Genomic DNA, 27160 nt, shown 5'->3' on the forward strand with positions numbered 1-27160 from the left:
AAAGATTTAGTCACAATGCAATGCTAACAGGAGTTAACTTACAGGTTGTGAATCCTAAGTGGGAGGAATTATGATAATGTTGGTCTTGTCTACATCACCAATGCCAGGAGGTAATCTGTTGCCTACCATCCGTGTGTTTGTTATAGTCCAAGAAAAGAAATTTACGTTGGAGACGATAACTTGCATCATCATTTACTTTGGGGTTTGTACCTTTTGCATATTGTTAACATGAACTAATACACACTTTCACACCAAAGGAAATGTAAAATCATGAATCAGACCATATAGCGGCTCTTTAAAGTATTCAGTATAGCTTCAATACGTCTGACATGTCCTGCCGGACGACTTCATATTTAGCTCATGCTTCGGTAAACCACAGCACTTAGGAGTGATGTTACTCTCGGTGAATCTATGTGCTTGACTTCACTTATGTGTTAGTCACAAACCCACAGTCTGATTCACATTGACTCTACATAGACCTGTCCATCAGTCCTTCATCATCATCATCTACATCACATCCACCATAACTTCCGTTTCTTCTACAGTACATCGTTTATAAAGATGTTCATCTGACCACATAAAGCACAAAGAAACACCTTGTGATTGGTGGCTTAACATGTCAATCAGACGCTTCAGTCTGTAAAATCAGGTTAACACTGAGCGTCAGCCAATCAGACGTCGTACAGTATCAACACTGTAGTATTCTGCTGTAATGACCTTACAGAGACATGACCAAACATTAGACATCCCAGAATAGGAAAGTTCAGTGTATATAAATATATATGAGGCATGAATGTGAATGAGTCTCTGTTATCTGGAAACACATAGGAAACATGTTTGATTAAAGATGTTTAGTTCCTCATGACAACAAATGGGAAAACAGGAAGGCAAGCAATCAGACTTTATCACATCCATTTTCACACCTTTATTTACTCCGACCCAAAGAGATCGACTACATTTGCATACTGATTTGGATAACCCAGATAAAAGGCAGAATTTCTAATTATTGAATATATCTTGGGACCCTCCACTCGATCTGTGAAATAATGTTAACATAATTGCATAAGTTGAGAATGGGGGGATGGAAGCGTTTGCTGAATATATTTCAAACCAATGGCTGGATTTGTTCCTTTTTGACCAGATGCTGAAAATAACCCAGCGTATATTTGCTCATTTACATGATTATAAACAAATTAAACTGACAGCAAAAATTAATCTTTCTACACTCTATCAAAGGATGTGTTCGTTTTTAACACATTGTTTTGTGACATGCTATTATGTCTTGATTTTGTTTTTAAATAAATAAGATTATTAAATGTTTTGTCCTTAACTAGACACAAAATGTGTTGTTTTGACACAACCGTTTTAAGAGTGTATATTTTACAACAGTGATGATGAAGATATTTTTATATTTTATTTGATGTATTATGTATTTTAATACATAATTCAAATCATAAATCAAATGTAATCTGTCAAAGTACTCTTTCAGAAGTTAGCAAATTGCAGGTTACTAAAACCTCATTCACACAGCACCCAGAAAATGTCCAAAAAAATTGTCAGAGAGGTTTCTGTGTGAACGCAACCACATCCTGGAAATGTTTGACGTATGCTTTAAATACTTCACGTGTCTTTAAGGGATCTGTACGGTGTGTGTGGGAATGCACACACAGATTCTGGAAAATCATTGCCAGTGTGAATGAACCATAAATCAAACGATGTATTTTCTGTGTATTGTCCATAATTTAAAGGCACACCGTGGAACTTTTTGGCCACTAGGGGGTGCTAGACATGTATTTTTTACGTCTAGCGCCCCTAGAGGTCACAAGCGCCGCAGCACTGTCACAAAGGAAAAGAAGGCAACTCTTTAGGTCACAAAGTGTGCCTTCCGGAATGTCATTTGAATATAATTTCGTGGTTTTTATTTTTTTCAAACGCCAAAAGATCGCCTAGCTCACGTTTACAAGCCAGTTGTAACGGTGGTCGCTTGTTTAAAGTTTATATAAAAAAAATTTGCCTTAAAGGGGAATCGAACCCGATATAATTGTCCCTTGTCCTTCTTTTTATACTCTCATTCTGGCGTAATAATCAAGCACTTTGCCACTGTAACATGGCTGCAAGAGGTGCAATGATATAACGCAGCGTCTGAAAATAGTCCCCTGCTATTGAAAGTTATCGAGAGAGAGAGAGAGAGAGAGAGAGGACATTACTCTTGTATCTCTTTATCATGCTTGATCATAATAGGGCGTACACACCCAACGCGAATTCAACGATTTGCCCTAGTAGATTACATACAGTAAATTTTTATGCAACTAAATCCCGCGAGTAATCTAGAGCGAGGACTGCGATCCTTTGCGTTTGGTGTGGGTGCAGCATAACTTTGTCAGATAGGTCATTGCTGTTTGAAAGAAGTTGAACACTGTTGTTAAATCCAAGTAAACAATATCCGTCATTTGACCGTTTAGGTTAACTGTAGACCTAATATAGTTCGGTTATGAGTAACCCACATGTAGCCGAAATAAACTTTTAGTGAAATGTTGTTTTTTCCAAAATAACTTGTGAGATGTCTGATATTCCATCATTTAAGCAAAATCAACAGTGATTACAAGCTTTTTGCTTTCATTTATTTATTAAATAAATTTTTTGGACTATGGTAAGAGATCTATTACATTTTAACTAACAGCGCAAATTTTGCCTTGTTTTAGCCTAGACGTCTGGGTTACTGTTAGACATCTTTAAAACGTAAAATTGCTTGCTAAGATACTGTTAGGTACTGTATGTGATCCTGCTGTCCTGTCCTCAGCTTTATCAATGAAAAAAAGCCTGAATAAATTCAGCGATCATATAGACATTCAGACCACACACTACACGGGAACATGAGCGCCGTCTGTCTACTGTCATTCTGCATTTACGCATCGCTCCTGCCATTATCCATACATGTCCTAATTGAAATCCCTCACTGCAGTTAAATGTACATGGACACAAGTAGAATGGAGGAGTATATCAAGTGCTCGGTCTATTGTTACTCTCACAATGCGGTGAAACGGCGCTTTTATAAATCAGCGATGAAGCTGAAGTGCTCTGCTTGAATAATGTATCAGTAGCTGAATATTCTCAATGTAAATACTGAATGTCAGAGCGCTTCTGCCGGTGGGTTATGTAAAGCAGCGAGTCCTCCGCCGGGTCAGGCGATTCGGTGCAAACACGCTCCCAATTTGTGAATCTAATTTCAGAAGGTGCGATGCGAACAACAGCATTCAAAGGCATGTCTCTCCTCAACTGGTTCTTGCTTGTCCTTTTCTGTAGTTTCTTACAACCAAAAACAGTTGATCAAACTGAGTCAAAGATGATTTTATAAATAAAATGATTTATAGAGCATTGCTTTGATAACTTTGATGGATTTAGTGCTGTGCTGTAAATGTCTATCTGAAGAACAGAGATTTGGTTTTCATTGAGCTGTTTTTGTTTTAGCAGAGTAGATGAGAATCGGAGTGAAAGTAACAAAGTGATTTTCTCCGAGCTCTGACTACATCTGCGTTTCAACATCTTAAGCACGCAACCCTTGACAGAGCTGACAAATATTGAATTATTTTGTCACCGTTTTGCGTGTGTAGGTCTAGAAAGCTGTTTTCAACCATGATAAGTAAATTCCTAAAGCTGTCATTTTTTTCTAAAAAAAATGTTGTTTCTGGTTTCAAGTGTTACAATATGGATCAATCTACAGGTTATTTAGTGCTCAAACACATCCTGAAGAAAACTAAATTGGGTTTAAATGTCAGGAGTTCATGTCAGGTAACACTTGTTACTTTTGTACCGCTAATACTGTTGCATTATGTTGAACATATATATTATTCTAATTTTAATTAAATTTTATAGTGTTCATACTGTTGAAAAAATGTTTTAGTCTTAACAATTTAAGTTTGTACTGTCAGGTTGCAATTGAAACATTTGATAAAACTGACATTAAAAATGAAAATAAACATAAACGACAAAATATGTTTGCAGTTACATATTAACAAGGTCGTGGTTATGTATATTTACTAAAAAACATGTGTAACACAAAAATCTATTTTGTTCTGTTGTGTTACTTTTGTCAAGAGTAACAATGCGCTACTTAAAGTAAAATTATATTGAAGGTGTTTAACATTTGTTCAAAATTCCACCTGGTAATGATAGACCACACTTGTGAGTTATTGACCACAGCAAAAATATATCTCTGTCTAACTAAAACATTACCTTTTTAAAAAATGGTACTTTCGCACCTCCTCTCCCCTAATGTAAAATCTTCTTTCTCTCATCAGGTAATATTGAATACAGCTGTCCGGCCACCAACGAGTGTGAGATCACCAAACGAAGACGCAAATCCTGTCAAGCGTGTCGCTTCATGAAGTGTCTTAAAGTGGGCATGTTAAAGGAAGGTGAGACGATCATCATACAGTAAACACACCTGTGAACATCGTCTATATCATTCCTGAAATCACATCATCTTAACACAGAGAGAATCATCCTGACATAAAATATGTTTTGGGATTTGGCATTACATCAGGTTATTCATCATTTGTGTATGTGTGTGTGTACAGAGAGAAATCCATTGATCTGTAGAGTTGATCTCAGGGTTTTCTCCAGTATGGTGTGTAATGGTGCCAGATAAAGACACAAGAGTGATGTTTGACTCGTAAATGTCTCTGGCTGACCCGTGGATGTTGGCAGGACCCCGCGATCCTCCCGGCTGTAAATAATTGTGCCTGTTGGGCAGAGAGACAGAAATATGCTGAATAGGTCGATCCGTGCGTCTGACTAATAGAAGTGTAACAGTATTCCAACTGGAAAGGCTTCTGTCCCACAGCTCTCGATCCCAAAGCTCAGCTCTCTCCGACGTACACTATTGATCCCATAAAGGTTTTCCGAACATCTCGCCTCTCTTCCTGTGATGCTTTTTCAACATCCTGCCATTTGGGAAATCAGCAACTATTTAACACACTGACAAATCCATTCTTTCTTTCTTTTTCTTTCTTTTTCTTTCATTCTTTCTTTCATTTTTTTTCTTTCTTTCTTTTTTTATTCGTTCTTTCTCTTTTCTTTTGTCTTTCATTTTTTCTTTCTCTGACTTTCTTTCATTATTTCTTTCTTTATTTTTTTCTGTTTCTTTCTTTATTTTTTCTTTATTTTTCTTTTTTTTTTTTTGTTAGTTCTTTCTTTATTTTTTCTTTCTTTTTCATTATTTCTTTCAGTTTCTTTCTTTCTGTTTCTCTCTTTCTATATTTTTATGCTTATGTTTTTATATGCTTGTTCTGTAGTATTTTATTATATAAACGGGGAATAACATGAGGTAGGAGTAAGGTCATATATGAAAAGTACTGGTTTGTAGTTCACCTAAAGCACAATACATCTGTACATCTCAAAGCTCTTGACTCTGTAACAGAATCTCTCAGCTCAGAGAGAATGAATCACATTACTAGCTGATGAAAAATTAATGCAAATATATTATCTGGAGGAATAAGAGCCCAGAAAATAGTCGGAGATTGTCATAAATGAATCACCTGTGCCCGGCTTAAGCAACGGATTGAATTGCAGTGACATCAGCGTCTCTCAGATCTTCATTCTTACTACATTTGTTCATTACACATACATGTTAACAATCTAAAAGATGTGAATGATATTCACCCGCAAACTAGAGCACATACAGTCAAATAAAGTTAAACAGATGAATCTTGTTTATTGCCCTGTGTCCACTGGAGCGTCTTTTTCTCTGTCCTTTTTCAGTGGCCTTTTTCAGTTGTATCTCATGGAAACACCTCCATTTAAAATAGTTGAAAAGGTTTTTTTTACTCAGCCGTCCATATAAATACAACACCAACCAAATGGTGCATCATACAATGACTGATAAACAAAACAAAAGTATCATAGCAACTATAGCTGTAATCACATTCAAATACTTCAAATGTTAATATTTTATCTTTTAAAATTATATTGAAAATATTCTACGATAATAATATAATAATATAATATATTACACAGTACTTAAACATCATCATGTTCTCTGTTAGTTAGTATAGTCACTTTATTCCTAAGATTTTCAGTTCTGTCTTAACCAGCATATCCAACACCCTCAAAAAGAGTTAATACATTGCTAAAATGAATATGCCGGCATGACAAGACATCTCGTTGCCCGTTTTGTGTCCCTTCTCAATGCAAGGTCGCCGTCTGTCTGCTTGCTAACTCTACGTGAGCGCCAAATCAATCAGGTTTTTCAAGGAGACAAGAGAATGACACACGGGGGTCACATCTGTTCACGTGACACTTCATCAGAGCCAATGAGAGAGCAGAGTGAAGGTCACATGATCAACTCCAGCAAACCTGATTAGACCTTTACAGGAAAGAGCAAACAAGAACTTTCTATTCTCATCACAGAATAAAGATCCATTATTAAGTGTTTAATAACCAATCCATTTCATATTTGCACCTCAATAAATGTAATAAAATTAAGCTTTTTTACTAATTTGACGTTAATCCTAGATTTTGATCAAAGTTCAGAAATACACGAGTTACACGAGTTTATCACTTATTTGTGGCAGAAAAAGACTTTAAGCTTGAAAGACTAAGATTAATTTCTTATATTTTAAATTAAACTTGGGTAATTATTACTTTTTGACAAATCAAAGACAACTGGAATGATTTCAGTGTGTGAGAGGATTGTAGAGATGTTGGCAGTATGTTTGTATTGTGCGATGTCCTGCAGGATTCTGGATCTGCTTCATTCCCTCAAAACAGGAAGTGATCAATAAAAAGATTCAAATGTCAGGGACTTCAGGTTTTCTCCTCTGATCAATGGAAGTGAATCAGAGCTGGGAAGAGAGGAACAGATACTGTCGAGAGATTACACTGACGTAATCTAATCATTCCTGTCGTTTATACTCGCATAATACTCACATATACAAACAGAAAAAAGCAATAAAATTTAAAAATAGAGATGCTCTGATTGATCTGCCATAGATCGATATCGGTCTATTATCGTGTCGGTACTTGCTAAATTTGCAGATTTTTTTTTCATCATAGGGCTCCTGAATGTGAGTGAAATTTGAGACCATTTATACGCAGTGCAAGCATTTTTACAACCCTTGCTCATTTGTGACCTGCAAATTTGTATTTTTCTCTTGGCTTACAGAGATCTGTGTATTAGCTATAAGGGTGCGCTCCACATGCAGCACATTGTGTCTTCATATCCCCATTAAATGAGTATATAACACATACTGTATATCTATAGCCAACATTGCATCTTCATGCGGAAAGTTTTTTTCATGCATTTGAATCTCGGGCATTGATATTGGCCGATCATGACAATAAGAAATCTGTACTCGGTTTCAGCTGCAAAAATCCTGATCAGATCATCCCTAAAAAAAGGTGTGCAATATAGCATAACTTTATTATGTGGTGATGTATATATTGTACAGCTTTAAGAGACTTTTATGGTTATTTTTGTATTTTTGTCCTTTTTAAAGTCATCCACTTTTATTAGTTATCTCAATATGTGTTTTAATTCATAATGAAGTCACAGGTTTAGATATGAAGATGTGATTTTTCCTTTAAGATAGACGACAGTGTGTTTGTTATCTGTTTCTGTCGGCTGTTTCTCTGGAGGTCCGGGCTGAACAGGTGAGAGGATTACAGCGGGTGTGAACATGTGTTTTCCAGCAGAAAGTACAGCGAGATCACTTCTGTATGAAGATGACACATTGTAAATCATTTCTACGGGGACACAGAGCCACTGACCGATCACAGTTTACAAGCTAAAGTGACTTTTCACACACCCAATTCAGAGAAATTGACTTTGGTAAGCTTGTGATTATGAAGACAAACATTAGAATAATGAAAATCAATATGACCAGGAACATGAGATATGAGTAAAATAAAGGTAGATTGGCTTTACAGTATTATGGTACATTGTCACGAAGCATTTGGCGGGATTGTGCCATGAGATTTTTCTTTGCTGTTGGCACATCTTTCAGAAAGTGTCATATAGCCACGCTTGAAGAAGCCCTGGCAAGTGTTTTTTTGGTTAGGTTTTGGCTTTGCGGACCCCTCGCCATTCCTGTACCCCGGGTTCCCTCATCACCACTCGTGAGGAAAAATGCCACGCACCCGATACAGTAGGTGCCAAACGGAGACTCTTTGAAATAGTGCCGACGGGAGACCGTTTCAGAAGGGGTCATCGGCAACCGCGAAAGGCCGAGTTCACCGTGGCCCTGTGAATTTCCTAGCTAAAAACGGGTCGGCTTAAGCCCCCTTAGGCACTGCCAACCATTCCAGCCACGCTGACACTTTCCCCTCACCCAGATGACAGGCACTCATAACAGGTGAGAGCACCAAAAATAAAGATCCCTGCCAAGTCCAGCGACCCACAAATGAACTACCGACAGGAGCGCGGTGCTCGAGAGGAGATTATTGTTTTGAGAGAGATAAAGGAGAGCGAACTCAGTTGACCCCCATGCGGTCACGGGTCCGAGGGCTAATCCACGTTTAAAAGCCGTCCGCTCTGGACCTAAGCTCTCTTTCGCCGCGCTCGCTTTGAACAAATGACATTGGAGATCTAATGGCTGTGAACCAGTGGCAGTCAGAAACACTCGCTTTCGTGTTTGTTTACCACTGTTGGGTTTCTTTAAACATGTTTCACACACAGTCTTGTATAAGCCACTTTTGAAATCTAAACCAGCTCCAAAAAAAAAACCTGGTTTTCAGTTTATTGTTGTTTTGGCAGTGAGTCTTTCCATGTTTAACAGGATATATAGGTAAAAAAAAAATGTTGAGGCAGGACTTGTTTTGTTTTTTATTTTTTAAGAATTTATTGTATTGTCAAAGTGCTCCATGTGGTTTAGCAGTGATGTAAAGTTATACTAAAGGAATGTGTCTATAAGAAGTCTTTGGTTTCGCTCTTCTTCTCTCGTCCTGACCCCGGGTGTGAGAGATATTAGATAGTGCCAAGCTTTAATTCCTGTCAGCATCTGTTTAATTATGGTACTTACTGCTCTAATTAAAACTGACACCTATGTAGCTCTGAATCCTCACACTGACTCTCTGATGCTTGACAGTGGCATGTGACATGGATCAAATTATCTGCTGTTTCTTAAGCCCAAATCCCACCGTGAATGAGAGCTTCAGTAAAATCTTAATGCAACAGATTGTGACCATATTACTTTCATCTTCACCGTGTACTGGCCTTAATCCACCACCACTGTTTTCTGCTTGTCAGGACGATAGGAAACGGCTGAACCAGCTCAGATCGGCAGAATATATAGACTGGTTTATACAGATTATTTTTAACAGGAACATCATGAAGTTTTTAGGGTTAAATTACAGATTAATGCCAGAATATCAACAATAATCCAGTAAAGGGCTTTTCACACTTGAAAGAGTTAACCCCGGGTTATTCTAAACCCCAGGTTAACAGAATCCTGGGTTATCTGTTTCACACTGCTCATACTTAACCAGGGGTTAAGAGATAACCCTGGGTATTCAAAAACAGACATTTCACACTTGCATTCCTAAACCCTAAGGTAACGTTTTCGTTAGAATATTTGCGGTGTCATCCGTTTAAATTATATTAGACCTTATTCCAATGGTCTGTTGAATGCCTTTTTCTGATTGGTTGGAAAATGTTCCATAGGTGTTGATTATTTTTCTGTAAACCGCACACCTAACTTAATGTCTTAAAAATAACCACCAGAGCAATGTTTGTGATAATCGTGGTATAAGAGGAATAATTAACTCCGGTGAATTATTTGAAAATAAAGCACACCCGTGGCGTGGTGTAACTCTACTTTGCGTCACCTTGGGCGTTCAGTATTTTCAAATAATTTAACATCCCGTCATCAATTATTCCTTACTTAAATCTTTGCATAATTAATTGCGTGGCCACTTGAGTGACGGCTGAAATGACACTTCTGTTACTAGAGTCAAACTAGGTGGGTGTGGTTTCAGCAATGAAAACATTGCTTTCACATTTTTGGTTATTCGCCAGTGGTGTGCTGTGACGCAATGCCAAGATGGCGGCGGCAGGCTTCGCCTACTATTGGCTTCAAAAAAAGCTCTTCACAAACCTATGGGTGACATCACGGACACTACGTCCACTACGTCCGTCTATGGTTGCTACTCATTGAGTCATAACATACTAATCCCGCTTCATTTCACACTGCATGCATTTTCAATGTGGGGTTAACCCCGCAAAAGCAGGGGTACCTCTGCTTCGGAGCAGGGTTTCATAACCCTAGGTTAATTACATGGATAATCCCGCTTCTAAATTACAAGTATGAAACGCTCCTTAATCAGGGTTAACAGCAGGGTTTAGAACAAAGATAACCCGGGGTTAAGTGCAGTGTGAAAAGCCCTTAAGAAAGAATGAGACTACGGTGTTTATTTGTGGGACTGATATTGTTTACATTGCTGTAATGATAGCATTGTTCATTCAAACAATCTGGGCCATTGTAGATAACTTGTATTTAAGATGCATTTAGTGAATGTGATCTTTAACGTTTTATCTCTCTCTCTCCACTGTCTCTGATTATCAATAAAAATATTCAAAGTGTAGTCGGAGAGAAATTAGATTTTACTGCGACTTAGCAACCATCAAATGATCTCCTGGAGTTTGTGAGGAAGAGAAGGACCACAGGGACCAGCGGGTAATTAGGTTAGTGGGTTGTCAGTGTCAGGAAATTGAAAGACAATCCTAATCAGATTCCTGTTTCTAGGGAATCAAATAATTTGTATAAGAAGAAGAAATCTCCTGATTCGGCTTCTAAAAAAGATAATGCAGTTTGTTGTCGCTGCTCTTTGTTGTGCTTTGTGCTCTCATATTTAATGATATAGACTTTGTAAGTGAAATCAAATGCAGTTAGCAGTTCATTTTTTATAAGTTGTCCATTACAGAAAAGTTTTTGGGCAGGTTAATGTTGCGGTCGAGTATACACCACCATTCTCTTTCATCTGCATTTTTTCTTCTCTTCTATTTTTCTTCGTCTCTCTGTTGTAAATTCAATCTCTTTACAGTACAGGTAAGCAGAATTATAGGCGTTTAAATCGCCGTAGTGGCACATGGTCTCTGTGATAGTGATGACGGCATTTAACTAGTTGAGAAGTTAAACCGGTTAGTTGATCTGTGGAATGATGAAATATCTGGAGTATGTGTCTATGATGGTCATTATTTAGCGTTTGTCTCTGGGTATATCCAGCCCATCGTCTGTCTGAAATAATTTAAATGAAACACAAATCATTTTCTCTCTGGCAAACTCATATTTACATTGACTGTGAATGAATAAACATGACAAACATTATAAGAGGATTGATGTAGTAATGTAAAAGCATTCTTATCATATAATTGGCTCATAAATAACAGATGTTGTTGTAAAAAGGCAGCGCAGGTTTATTGAGTGAATGTTATCTCAGACTGATACACATTTAATATAACTACAGAAGAGCTGCTTATAACACATCTGTGGGGTTTATCATTGTGTGCATTTACAAATACTGCATACAAGTCTGTTGCTCAACCTTCATGTTTGTCACATTTTTTTTGTTGCCATTTTTATATTTTATTTTACATAACAAATAAATGAAAATACAATACCCCATGTTGGCTCTTAGTTAATATTATAATATGAAGACATTGATAAAGTGCTGTAATGCAATTAAAGTGTGTGCTTTTTGACAGAAAAGTGAATTAATAAAAAGATTGGTGTGTGTGTGTGAGTTGATTGTGTTAAATATTCATCTGTTTAGATGTGTGTCAGGTCAGGTGTGTAGTATCACAGCAGTGTACAGTCACTCTTCACATATGGAGTCCTGACACCTTCATCACACACTGAGATATCAAGTGTAACGGCCAAACAACAACAAACATCACACTGATACTGATACTGCACCTGCACACCACTACACATCTTTGTGCTGTTGGCACTTTCATATGTGTAAATTTACTTAAGGAGAAATTGTTTATTTACACATTTATTGTGCGTGCGTGTGTGTGTTTGTGTGTCAAAAACTACAAAGTAAATACTGACTGAACCTCCACAGGAAATTAAATTCATTATTATAGATTAAAACCAAAAAGTATAAACACTTTTAAATAAATAAAACACATTATTGTTTGAGTATTGTAGTGTGTATTGTTCTGTTTGGGTGTTAAATGTGTATTTGTATTTGTTCAGGTGTTCGTCTTGATCGAGTACGAGGAGGCAGACAAAAATACAAACGACGAATGGATGCAGAAAACTCAGCGTACCTGGGGCTCACAATCCCACCACCAGCCAAAAAACCCTGTGAGAACACAAACACAAACACACATAAGCACACGTATAAACACACACAAATAAACAAACAAACGCACAGACACATGCATACACAAACACATTCACAGACACACACACACATATGTTTACATTTCTACATCAAGGCATACATTGCTTTCATGTCTGCTGTTTTATATAAAGTTAATTTTATTAATTTTCAAACACAATTTTTCTTTTAAAAAACTTTACATTTTCATATTTAAAAAACTTTTAAAAATGATAATTTATGAAGAACTTTCCATGTTTATAGTATTACATTTAGCTCACTATAAATATAGATTTTCTATAAAACTACATCTAAGTAATGATGATTTATCTAGATGAAAACTTACTGTACTGTACTTTATAATCAGATGAAAGTGTTTACACTCAAATGTGTATTTAATTAAAATGTTGATATAATAATATTTAGTCATTTTGTGATGCTAACGTAGGCATTTAATTTCAACACAATTTAAATGAACAAACACTTGTATATTCTGTCAAGCATAATAAATAATTCATGCAGATTTAAATCATAAGAGTAATGAATGTGATTATTGTTTCAACTCAATCTGTGACTCTTCTCATCTTCAGTGACGAAGATCGTGTCCCATCTGCTGGTGGCAGAACCGGAGAAGATTTACGCCATGCCGGACCCAACGATGCCTGAGAGTGACATTAAAGCCCTGACAACGCTCTGTGACCTGGCTGATCGCGAGCTGGTGGTCATCATCGGATGGGCCAAACACATCCCAGGTCAGTCCATGACATTTATGACCGTGAGCTTTAATATCTCATTAGTTTGATTTGATTTGAGTGAATGAAAACATCACCTACAGAGCTTGAATTAATATTTATAAAGAAATAAAATGATATCAAATGCTACCTTTCTGAAAAGTCATTAGAGACTCATTATACACAAACATATATGAACATATACACACATAAAAATTGTGCTTGTGGTTTAGTGTGTACATCTTGTCTCAGGGCATCTGTGTGACTGTGCTGTGTTTTAGGGTTGATAGTAATCATTAGATGGGTAAAATGTTATCTAGTTAGGAGATTAAGAGAACATTGACCCTCTTAATCACACACGCATGCACACACACACACACACGCGTGCGCGCCCAAATATGCATGCATACACACACACACACAGCAGTGCTGTATCAGCACAGAGAGCATTACAGCAAAGAGCTTACAGATCTCTGCATCACTAGTGACCCAAAAACACTCATACACATACACACACATATAAGCACACATATGCACACAATGAAAAAATACACACACACACACAAGGGTTTTTATGTCTTATTTTATTCTCAAACACTGTTAAGAACTTTAATGGTCAATGATAAATAATGACACATTCAGTTTAAATCTCATCTTATTTTCAGAGCACTTTTCACAATTCTGCATTGATGCAAAAGCAACTTTACAGAAAACACAGACAGTAGAAACATTCAGTAATGGAGAAATCATTTCAATCTTACACATTTACCCGATGCTTTTATCCAAATCACAGTGCATTACAAGGTATAGATGTTTTATAAGTGTGTGTTCCCCGTGCTGCTAATGCAATGCACTACACCTGAGCTATACAAGAACATGTTATGCTCTTCATTTAAACACACTGTATATGACAGCATTTTAATATAAGGACATGCAATAAATGTAAACAGCACATACAGTACTGTAGTGAGGTCTGATATTGCATTGATTCTCAACCAATGGAATCTTGTGTAAATCATGATTAGACCTTCACTCTTACTCTCTCTTGGATGTTTTACTGTATTACAGCATTTGATTACAGTTTTATGCACATTCAGCAGAAGATTGTGGTGGTATCACAGACATTATTAAGACATGTTCGTAGTATTATTGTTTATGATTCATCAGTGTATGTTATTCCAGACACTAAAAACATGTGTTGCGTTGTAAGGAATAATAGTAACAGCTTTCTCTGACTGACATGTCAAGGATGAAAATATTTATTTTACAGAAAATAAGTTTAGTCGGTAATAATCAGCACCAATGAATCTTTGACTGTAAGTTCAGGAACATGATGTATTATATCTGAAGTTATGTTGATTTCTTACAGTCTGTGCTCTTCAGTCCAGAGTCCAGTCATATATCTGTGGGTTTAACATCACATTAGAACAGCGTGCACAGACTCTGAGCTCAGTTGGCAGGGTTCAGTCTTCTCATATGGATCGTTCTGTTGATTAATTGATTAATAATCCTAGCGTTGAATATCTCTCTCTCTCTCTCTCTCTCTCTCTGTCTTTCTATCGCTCTCTCTCTATCGCTCTCTCTGATGTGGGCCACATGTTGACAGATTGGTTTTTTATGTGTGATAAATCTTTGACATATATGCACAGGCTTCTTGTTGTTGGTCAGATCACATTTCATTGCGTCTAAGTGCTGGAGTTCCCCTGCTCGCTCACTAACACTGCTGTGCTAATAAACCAAACTCTTACAGACTTAGAAAAGTCTACTTTAACTTTGAGATATTTCTCTGCCAAGAGGCATACAAGAAACATTTGCAACACAATTGTTCAGTTTTCTGACCTGAGCTTTATAAGCACCACTCGTTGAGTCATTCTGCTCAAACAAACAGAGAAATGTTTTAATGTGTTCACTGTAATCTGAACACTACAATGTATTCATCTAAAATGAGTGAAAAAAGTTTATTCAACTTTAAAGTTTAATGTGTGTTCAAAGATTTCACCGCTTTGAGTTGAACACAAACTCAAATATATTGTTTATAACTTCCAAATAGAGTTATTTAATACAACAGCCTCAACGTTAAATCAACACAATTGGTTGAGGAGGATTTTCAGTTCCCAGCATGCTTTGCATGAGCCTGCATTATGAGAGCATTGTTTGAAATGAAGTGATATTTGATATGGTTTCAATAAAGTAAAGTATGTGTTGTTGTATTATATAATGCCAGCAACGATTTTAGTTTCTTCACACTTACATACAGTTGAATCACATCGACTGTTTCTGTGAAATATGAAAATTAAACTTTTATTTGTAATTTATAAATATTATTTACTTAATTTATTCTGAGTTGATTACTTAAATCTTTTTAGGTAATCAGTTTCCACAAAAGTTTTGAGTACTCTTAACTATTCAAAGTTGTCAAAACTTCAAACTTTCCGTAGTAGTAAATAAACAAATATTTTATGATCAAAGTGAATTTGTAATGTATCTATTTACAGTTATTAAAAAAATTAGCTATTAAAACTGATAGTCTTTATGTTTATTTACTTAAAAAAACCAGAGTCAATCAGTTGAGTTAGTAGAACTTATGTGTGTTTTACATATTTGAAGCGTTTACACTCTTTAAACTCTTAAACTATTGTGTTATGAACATCAATGATCTCTCAAGTGATGCTGTTCATATATACTGAGATATTTTCAAGAAATGAAATCACTTCCCTGGATAGCTTTACAGTTAGTGTTTTGTGAATCTGTCTTTTTGATTAGTGCTTGTAGTTTTGCTACAACTACACACCTCAGGTGTCATGTGATGTTTGCTGGAGTGTGATGTCATCACAGGTCCTGATGATGGATATGTCTCTGTGTCAGGCTGATATCGCTGTATTTCTGTGCTGGTGTAATATCACTGTGGCTGATAAACTTCAATTCATCAGCAGACTTTATTAACTATAGACACTAGGCATCAGTATATTGAATTCAAGCACTGATGGTGGGTCACACATCATGATGGATGGAGCAATTCATGTGCTACCCATGCGTGAGATTCTCAAGGGCATCGGCAGGGCAGCGGGCGACCGGTGGGACAAAAATCTTCATGCTTAGTGTTTTGTGTCAGGACTAGTTATATTTACTACAGTAGTTTACTAGTCCATGCAGAAATATACTTACAGCTCACTGTGCTGTATGTAAGTGATGTAGTTTCAATGTTTCTGACAGAGACAATAGAGAAGATCTCAGAGCTCACCGATTCAACACAGGTTGTGTATCATGAGCTTTATAAACACATGATGCTCCTTCATTCATTTATTTATCACATTTATGTTATTTTGCTTTGGATTTGAGTTTGTTGACACCATCCCAGTAATATTCACCATCAAAAAGCGAGCGAGTTATTCCTGAAGGATGCTGTTTTCCAGGGTCAGTTTCATCAATACTACACAACTCCTCATTAACTGAAGGATCTGTTTAGCGGTGGAATTAAATGATGTGTAATTACGTGACTGATTAAACTTCACTTCTGGCTTGTCATTGAGTTAAACAGCTCATGTAACGCCCAGCGGTGTCTCACGAGAGGAGTAGGCAGTGATGCGCTCCGGTCAGGAGGTCAGGATAAGCAGATTCAGACAAGGGGATTACAGTATTTAACATTACTTAATGTCATATTCTTCACACTTCATTGACTAGATGATCTTCAACTCATATCATTAATAAAGTACAGATAGATCGTCATTTCAAGTCTACTTCAGAACCCGGCGCTCTGCTGTGAGATCCACAGCTTATATCAGCAACATGGCCTAAGATCTACACTATCAAACAAATAACACAAAAATCACAAGACTTAACTTAATATTGATTTCAGTTCTGTTTAAAGCTGTAAGAGTTTTGTTAAAGGAGTACTCCACTTTCATAATAATAAAATCCTGTTAATTTACCCCCATGTCTTTATTTGTTTAGTTGAGAAGAATTTTTTTGAGGAAAACATTCCAGGTTTTGCTTAATTTAATCGACTTTATTGGACCTCAACAGTTTACAGTTTAAATGCAGCTTCAAAGGGCTCTAAACAAGGCATAAGGGTCTTATCTAGCAAAACCATTGTCTTTTTTTGCAAGAAAAATAAAAAATGTGCACTTTTAAATCACAACTGCCGTGTGATGCACCAGCTCAACCTTATGTAATATGTAATCACATGGCAAGGTCAAGCGTTACATATTTCAAACGCACTTTGCGGACCATTTAAACAGTAAACTGACACAAAAACATGAATTAGTATCATAGATAGATAAGACACTTGAGATTGGTTGGGATTGTTTAGAGTCCTTTGAAACTTCATTGAAACTGTAAGATGTTGAGGTCCACTAAAGTCCACTATATGTAGAAAAGTCCTGGAATGTTTTCCTCAAAAAACTTCTCGACTGAACAAAGAAAGACATAAACATCTTGAATGACATGGGAGTGAGTACATTTTTGGGATTTCTTTTTTATGAAAGTGGAGTAATCCTTTAATAACATGCCAATGGATAAAATAGTATAAATTCATCAGAATGAATTCTGGGATTGTTTCAGCTGTGTTTGAAGCTGATTAAATTAAACGTCATTTGATTTCTTGAGGAGACAATGTGTATTGTGTACTGTTTCTTGTCTATTTCTGTTGGTGCGAGACTTGCTGGAAAAATCACATTAAGTGTGTATTATCTTTAAAGATGGGAATGAATGAATGTTGAACAGTAATGAAATAATTAAATGCTACACACATGTTGTAAACAGAAGTTAAGTGACTATAAAGACGTTTTTATCATAAATAAACTGTAGCACGACTATTAAGTGATCATCATCCCTGGACAATTTATTTTATCTTCACATCAGAATTTTGAGTCTGAACTCTTTGTTTTATAAAAGGAGATGTAAAACTGTTACCTGTATATGTGAGAGTTTTTCAGTTGTTTTCCTCAGTAGATGCTGCAGTGTCTCTTTATGTCTTTAGGGTTTTGTGTCAGGTACCTCTTATGTAGGCTATAATATAACAGATGACAAGCTCATTACATCTTAAAAGCCGCACCAATCATCAGGGTTTGTGAATAAAGTCTGTTTCTTCTGTCACATCAGATTTGATTTCCCATCACAGGTGATTGTTGATTAAAATTTGACTCAAACAACAGACTGTCAAGTAAGGAGGCCATGAAGTGTCAGAAATACATCCCGTCACCTCCGTTCCGGCCCTTATTGATCTCCCTTCACATTGTCAGGTGCCCTGTGGTCCTGATCACAATCTGTTAATTAATGTATCCTCCAGTATGCCCGGACGCTGTTCGCCCGCCTGATAAGGGAAATTAAACACTCAGCTTCCCCTTTTTCCTGCTTTCTTATTTTCCTTTCACTCTTTCTGTCTCTCGTCCCACAAACACTTCAAAGTGTCACCCGGTCGGCTGATAAACATCGCCTGCTCATCAATGAGGCCATTCATATGAAGAGGGGAAAGTTTGGGGTCAGGTGTGGTGGGGTGATCTGATCAATACTGTAATCTATCAGCTCTTTAATGGCGAGCGGGACAGATAGCGCTGCTTTACTGGACTTGTAAAGGAATGATTTTAATCATGGCAGTACGTTGATGACGTCTCGTATGATGTGCAAATGGGGGCAAGCAGATGAGGAGAGGCAGTCGTGAAGAGTTTATCGACAGCTGTCAGAGGACAGACAGAAGATGAATACTGAGCATGTGCGTGACATATTATCCTGTTTAAAAAACAATGCTGTACCGTGGTATTGACTTCGATAAAAATACAGTAATACCACAGTAAAATCTGTACACTGTACTGCACTTCACTGTAGTTAGAGGAATGTTTCTGTGAACGAGAAGTATTTTTTTATATAATTTTTAAGATTTGGCTTTATAAACTATTATGATCTTCTATGTTAAATCATTTAATGAGCAAATGTTATACACACAAATGTGTTTCTTTATTTATATAAACATTAGAATTTTGTTTTGTTTTCAGACCAAGTTTATAAATTCTACATTTAATAATCTTGAAATGTTAGTTTTCTCCCATTACATTCAGATAAGCTCACTATGAAACTGAATCTCTGGTTCTTTGCTCAGGTTTCTCCAGTTTGTCTCTGGGAGATCAGATGAGTTTACTGCAGAGCGCGTGGATGGAGATCCTGATCCTGAGCATCGTCTTCCGCTCGATGCCGTACGAGGATGAGCTGGTGTACGCTGAGGATTATGTGATGGATGAGGAACACTCGCGTCTCACCGGTCTGCTGGATCTTTACGTGTCAATCCTGCAGCTCGTGCGCAAGTATAAGAAACTGAAGGTGGAGAAAGAGGAGTTTGTCACGCTGAAGGCCATCGCGCTCGCCAACTCAGGTATATGCCTTGACTTTATAACATGTTGGTCAATTTAAGCAGAACAACAGCAGACACATCTGTCTCAAGTATTTCTGTCTGTATGTGTGTTCACAACAAAAACTCATGAAATAAGTTGTTTCATTTTATGATGACATCACATTGTAATGATGATCATCATCTTTTTATCATCCATTGTTTATCTAACATTCACCTTCTACCATGTTAACCAATACAAAGAAGATTTATTTCAGTTTATTTCAATTCAAATTTCCATTTGCAAACACTTGTGCATTCACGTGTTCATTAAGTGACTGTGTACAAGTTGATTTTATCACAACACACGTGCCTGTTGCTGCAAGGAGAGGTGCACTGCCAAAAATGACATTTTTCTTAGTATTTTTGTCTTGTTTTCAGTACAAATATCTAAAAATTCTTAAGTCAAGATGTATTTTGAGCAAAATGACCTAAGAAAATAATTCAAGTTTTTAGACAAAAAAATACAATTTAAGTGAATTTGTGCTTAAAATAAGAAAAAAATCTGCCAGATTTGGAGAGAAAATGTTTCTTTAATTAAGTGTTTAAGAAAAAAAAAAAAAACTTTTTAATTTTTTACCTCATTGGCAGATATTTTTTTTCCTAAGATTCAAATATAAGGATGGTGAAAAAATCATTACATTACCAAAGCACAAGAACATTACTGTAAACAGAGATATTTCCCCCAAAATATGCATGTTGAAAATATAAAGTAGCCTATATATAAGAATCTGTAAATAAGTCCATATAAACACAGTAACTTAAAAGTATTAAATCATTTAGAAATCATGAATAATGTTCATTGATCGCCACAGCGACAGCACACGAGATAAATGTAGCGTTTCATTAGCAGTAGCAGAGCTGTCAATCAAATGTGTTAAGAGTATAAGAGCGCCCGCACGCCAGTGTCTGTATCGACATCAGGATCAATGATGCTCGCCACCCGCTCGCGTCTCATTCAGAATATCTCTCTCTCTCTCTCTCTCTCTCTCTCTCTCTCTCTCTCTCTCTCTCTCTCTCTCTCTCTCTCTCTCTCTCTCTCTCTCTCTCTCCGGTTGTGAAATGAAAGTGCTGATGGAGGCGTTTGTCGCGCGTCAGGCGCGTCGCGTCAGTTTGATGTGTCTTGTGGGAGCGCCTTTGTGTGACAGCAGTGAGAATTCATCGCTATTGATTTTATAATGAGCGCTTTATCAATGACATCGACAGCCTGTGTGTTTCTGATGGATTACACCTAAAATCTTCACCACACGCGCGTGCACGTCTGTTTAATTCATGACGAGTCAGGACTGCCATTACACATATTGTGTAGTACAATGGATAATACATACAACATCAAACAATAGAGTAATAATCAAATAATAAATACTTAATATTGAATAATAAAACCATGGAAAATTATCTATGGTTAACATCTACAGTTGAAAACAAAAGGATTCAAGATTCAAGATTCAAATATCTTTATTAGTCCCCAAGGGGCAATTCAGTTTTACAGCCAACCCAACACAATAAATATAAAAATTTGTAAGTTAAAAAGTATACAAAAAAAGCAATCATACACACATACAACACAACACACATTCACATGCCGGTGACAGAACAGAGCAGTGTAATACAAAAACAACCTATAGGGCCTAGTTAAACCATTTCTACTGTAGTAAAACCCTGGTAATCTATAAACCAAATAAAGTTATTTTGTATATGATGTAAATAAGGATGTTGTACAGTCAGTCATGAAGAAATACTCCTGACAGGATCATTAGAAGCTCTTATCTACATAGATCAATAAATATCACATCTTGATGGAAATGTAATTGTTTTCATTTTATAAGTTGTGGAGTGATTCATGAGACTTTCAGTTACAGAATCACTTTGATGTCATCACATAAAAATAATATTTCACTCTCACAATCACATGTAATGTAAAACCCATCACATGGTAAAATTTAGCCAATTATAGGTTTCTATACCATATGAAAGCCCTTTTCAAAACTCTTTCTTTCAGAGCTTGTCTGTAACAAACGTTATGGTTATCTGAAGTCAGCTGATCGCTGTGATTTTCGCTACCAATTCTCACAAAATTTCGTTATAGTCAAGTAATTTTTTGATTCTTTTTCGTGATATTATCACGAATTTCTGGTTTTTTTCGTAATCGTATACACTGAAAAAAATGATTCATTGAATTGAATAAATTTTTTTAAGGTAAGTGGTTGCAATCGATTTATTTAAGCTACATTTAAACAAAAAAGATTAGTAAAGTAAAATAAAATATAAAACTTTTGTTTAAATGTAGCTTAAATAAATTGATTGCAACCACTTAACTTAAAAAAATTGAGTAAATTCAATGAATCATTTTTTTCGGTGTACATAATTCATGTGATTATAACGTATTGGTTACTCAACTGCTTTTTCCTATTTTTAACCCATTGTCGCTTCATTTTAGGGTTAGATTTGGTGCTTGCATTAGAATGTCACTGGTTTATACTATTTTTTCTGATTAATTTTTTTATATGTCGCCTGGTGTTAGGGTTAGAGTTGGGTTTGGATGTCATTTTATGTAAATCTAACCCTAAACCAAAGCGACAATAGGAAAAAACAGTAGAGTAACCAATACGTGATAATCACACGAAAACAGGAATTCATTATACAATCACAAAAAAAAGTCAGAATTTGTGATAATATCAGGAAAAAAGGAGAAAAAAATTATGTGACTATATAACGAAGCATCGTGAGACTGGGCTGGATTTTCAAGAACACAATTTTGAGAACAACAGGTTTAGTAACATAAGTTACATAAGTAAAAGCCACTTTACTGTGGTAAAAGACTTATTTTAGTCACTGTTCATGACAGAAGTAAAAGACAGAAAATGGCGACACCAAGGAACACACAACCCTTCTTTATTATGATATTATTCATTAATGTTCTTATTCTGTTATTATAAGTTACATACTCTATTAACAGTTAGAAAACGAAACATTTTCCAGTTCAAATAAATTTTTCTGAATGACAGAATTAGAGGATTACAAATGGTTTGAGAAAAGCATCTTTGTATAATTCAGATGAAGTTATCACTGTTTTGTCCTCAGTACAAGTGTCTTGTTTTGTCCTTCTGACAGACTCGATGCACATAGAGGACGTCGAGTCCGTTCAGAAGCTCCAGGACGCTCTTCATGAAGCCCTGCAGGATTACGAGAGCTGTCAACACGCAGAGGATCCTCGACGCGCAGGAAAGCTTCTCATGACGCTGCCTCTCCTGCGACAGACGGCCACCAAGGCCATTCAGCACTTCTACAGCATTAAGATGCAGGGCAAAGTGCCCATGCACAAACTCTTCCTGGAGATGCTGGAGGCCAAGGTCTGATTGGCCGGCCGCACTGTTGTCAGGTGACATCATCCAAGCATCAGCGAATGAGGTGTGGCAGAGACGTTCCGGCTGCGGAGGACAGATCGGTCGGTCCTCTGACGGACACGCAAGGGTGAAGACTTTCCGCTCGTCTCGCTGAGATGCGAAACGTTTTTAAAGACCTGAAAATAAATTGGTTCAAAGTATAATTATAAATGAAAAAAGAATTTAAATATCTATAACAAAAGCTATGTTCTTGTACAGTAATGCTTTTTTTGGTCCTGATATGTGATTATATATGATGGAAGAAGTGGATAGTCTCACTTAGATGCTCATTTTTGTTCCACTTTTTTAAAAATTCAACCCTCTGTAGAACCTCACATCATAGTTAAACTCTTCAGACATCACCAGGACTTGTAAATATTCACCAGGATCGGTGAAACGCTGGCCGGACTGCAGGCATTTGTCTCGTCCGGTTCTTCCCTGAATGTGAACTTGTTGACGTGTTTGAATATACCTCTTCCGAACGCTGATCCCGGACCGCCGCATCATTCTGGACAACATCTGTTACGTGCTCTTCCGATCGTCTATAGTCAGGACTTCAGTCAAGTCTTTATAAAATCAGCAATAAATCAAACTCAATTGTTTATCTGCAGATGGGCGAGAGGAGCGCCACTGCCCGTGTTGCACTCTACTTTTAATGCACTTGTTATTGTTGTGGTCTAATTTTGGCTCGTGACTCAATTTGGCAAATGTAAGAGTTGAGGGAGGTCCTGTTGGGTAAAGTGGCATTAGGTTTCAAAGGATTTACAATAAGTGACAACAGTCGATCAGACCGCACGTATGTCAAACGCTCTATTTTAGGCTCATTAAGCCACGGGCAGAGCCGGGCCGTACGGAGAGGAAACGTGTCGCCCATCATCCGCTCTGAACCTTTCAGAAGCTGCCAGGACTTTTATAGCCATGTACCCAAATGAAGGTGGATGACAGGTGCGGGTCTTTATCACCAGCTTTATTTTTAGATCGGGAAAGGTTTTTGACACAATAGCATTACTGCACCTCCTACTGAAATGGCCTCTGAAGTACAGTAGATGTCCATCTAAGAGCCTTTTTACACCTGCTCACTTCATGTGTTTTCTTTGATCGGATAGCTATCAAAAACCAAGTGTAAATAATGCCCCCAGAAATGTTGTCCAGATGGATTTAAAATCCGATCGCTCAAACCACTTCAGGGTGCATTTCAGTGTAAATACATATGGTTGATGAAGCCACATGGCAGATTGATATCCGATAACCAAGATGCATTGATGTGGCCGAATGTAAATGAAACGGTTTTAATAAATCAGGTCTTGTTTACATGAGAACGCTCAAGGGTGAAAACGTAAAAAAAAATTATCGGATGTGCCTTTCGTTTACACGGCGACGGCATTTTTGGGTCTAGAAATGCAAAAAATTCCCTCCAGAGTGAAAAACTTAAAAACGCTCTACCGTTGCATTCCTGTCTAAAGGGTAAAAACGCAAAAGTCTGCTTTTTTTATCAGAGAAGGTGCATTAATTACCTCCATCAAATTGTTGATACGCCAGTTTGTCGGAGGCAAACCAGAGGGCTTTGATCGAGAGACCTAGGAGAAAAAGGAAAAAGATTGGACGCAGGCACGTGGACTTGGTGTTGTTGTGTGTCAGTGCTCAGCCCAGTCTCATGAAAATTCATTTTATAGTCACGTTATTTATTTATTTATTTTTCGTGATATTATCACGAATTTCCACATTTTTTCGTGATCGTATAATGAATTCCTGTTTTTGTGTGATTATCACGTATTGGTTACTCAACTCTATTTTCCTATTTTCTTACCATTGTGGCTTTGGTTTAGGGTTAGATTTACATAAAATGACATCCCTACCCAAACCCAACTCTAACCCTAACACCAGGCAACATATAAAAAAATAAATCAGAAAAAATCTTATAAACCAATATATAAAGTCACATTATAATGCAAGCACCAAATCTAACCTTAAGCCGAAGCGACAATGGTTTAAAAATAGGAAAAGCAGTTGAGTAACCAATACATGTTAATCGCACGAAAACACGGATTCGTTATACGATCACGAAAAAAGAATCAAAAAATGATGTGACTTTATCACGAAACCTTGTGAGACTGGGTAGCAGTGCTTCACATTGCCACCTAGCCGCCTGGAGTGCATACTACATCAAATATCACACTCTTTTGTGTCACCATATGCACGCAGATTTCGCCCTCAAAACACTCGTATAAACGCGGACTAAAAAGAGATAATGTAACGCCACTTTCACGTTTTCTCTTCAGATCGTTTCCGTGTAAACGTAGCCTCAGATAGCGATCCGATCAGAAAAAACCCATGAAGTAAGCAGGTGTCAAAAAGCCCTAAATCTCCACTGAAGGTCCTGGCTGTGAGAAGCACCACATTCCATCTGTATCCGCTTTTGCTGTTTTCCATTCACCCTGAAAGTCTAAAATCCCAACCTTCTTCATGGAAATGTGCAATAGATGTATAGTCAGATATCCACCTGGTGCAGAAATGTTCCTGTCTTTTGTCATACACGTGAATGATGTTTCATGCTGGACTCACCTTTAAGCTAAACAAATGCAATAATAAGTTTCTACATTACACAATAACAAAGACAGGCATGTAAAACATGGTGTAATAAATGATCTGTTGATGTGTTTTTAATCCGCAAAACAAATGCTGTCATTATTGTTTTGTTTCGACGTCTCATATCGTACGTCTGACTTTGAACGTATTGCAGCATTTGCTTTGATAATCACAGTAATGTCTTTTCATTTCATTTGTTTTGCATGAGAAGATGTTGTTCATTCAGTTGTCCAGCAGTAGGAGATGGAGTGGATGGGGAGGTGACTTACACACTTAATGTGATGTGTCTGTCTGTGTGACGGAGGTCAGTTTTATATTATTCTGCTCATTCAATGACTTCCTAATGGAAGAGGGTCAGACTTCTTCCCATTAAACTTGAACCCATCACAGTGGTCGTGTTTGGAGCAGAACCATAATATGATACAGGGATTCACTTTTATATGCAGTGCAACCATGTGGATTAACATTAGGGATCAATTCTGACCAAAATCATGCCAGAGTAGCGCACCTTTACATCTCAATGTCAAATATTTCATTTCTTCCTCGCCAAGAACGAGACCTTAAAGATGCTCCCTCCAGGAATGTGAACACAAACGCATTTGTGCACATGTGTTCAGCTGAAATACAGACATCACATCTTCTATTTAAAATCTGCTGAGGTCAGTCAGTATATAACACATCATACACTTAGTTCATATATATATATATATATATTTACATATATGCAACATTCACTGTAGCTACCTCATCATTCATTCACTCCAGATCTGTTTATAGACTGTAAAGACTTCAATGGTCAGTCTGCTGTCAGCATGACGTTTGGTTGTGATAGGGTGAGGTTTGTAACACAATCTCTACTAGTACTGTTGATAACTAGGTTACTTATACACATCACTTTCTTAACATGTTTCAGGTGCTTTATCTACATTCATTTTACTGAAACTACAAATCTGTGTTAAATATTTCTTTATGCATCTCTACTGAACACTCAATGTTTTGAAAGAAATGCTTATTTGTATATTTTGTTAGTTATTTATTTGCTTATAAACCTTTTGAATTTAACATGACCGGGTCAGAATTGGTCCCACGATGTTCATATGTCAAAATGATGAAGACTTTTAAGTTTCTTGTAAAGATATTCATTGTGTAAATGGCCACACTGTATAAAAATATCTCATATTGTTCATTTAACAAGACCTGTGTCAAATTCTTTTATAATGTCCAAAAAGATAAAGTAACAAAGAAAATCTGAAGTATTGCTGGATTTTTCTTTATTTCACTAAAGTGAGCTGTTCATCTTTAATCATGTTAAAGTTGATGTGAAATAATGCATATTGTGTGAAGAGATTTGCGATATAGTTTAGGTCTTATAAATCAAGTGGGAATCATTCTTATATAAAAGATCAAAAAGTATAGAGAAAAAGACTATAGAGAAATAAAATAATAAAAAACTGTAAAATTAAAGATTACATGCTATTATTATTAAATAAATGTTATTATAGCAGATGTTCCATAACATTTACATTAGTGTTACTAACTGTAAAAATAATTGTCTATAGTTAGATTGTAATATATATCTTGTTATATTAGGAAAGTATCATTCAGAACAAAGATTTGAGATAAATTTAATTCATCAACAAAATGAAAATATTTTTACACAAGAACCATTTTGTGTGAAAAATACTTTTTTAATGAAATGATATTTAAAGGACACCTGTTATGCATAATCCACTTTTACAGGGTGTAAATGTGTGTTG

At 36.6% G+C, this 27160-nt stretch overlaps 1 protein-coding gene across 2 annotated transcripts in view; it reads left to right on the top strand.

The window, feature by feature from the left end:
* The window catches only part of esrrb (estrogen-related receptor beta), a 49161-nt gene extending 22362 nt beyond the window's left edge, over positions 1–26799 (top strand). For both annotated transcript variants that reach the window (XM_065288056.2, XM_065288055.2), the window contains exons 3-7: positions 4299–4415; positions 12195–12305; positions 12912–13073; positions 19147–19416; positions 22546–26799. In XM_065288056.2, coding sequence (XP_065144128.1) covers positions 4299–4415; positions 12195–12305; positions 12912–13073; positions 19147–19416; positions 22546–22790 — 905 coding nt within the window. In that variant the 3' untranslated portion in view covers positions 22791–26799. The remainder of the gene's footprint in view (positions 1–4298; positions 4416–12194; positions 12306–12911; positions 13074–19146; positions 19417–22545) is intronic.
* Positions 26800–27160: the final 361 nt, after the last annotated feature.

The sequence above is a fragment of the Paramisgurnus dabryanus genome, chromosome 17 (assembly GCF_030506205.2).
Source record: "Paramisgurnus dabryanus chromosome 17, PD_genome_1.1, whole genome shotgun sequence".
Lineage (NCBI taxonomy): Eukaryota > Metazoa > Chordata > Actinopteri > Cypriniformes > Cobitidae > Paramisgurnus > Paramisgurnus dabryanus.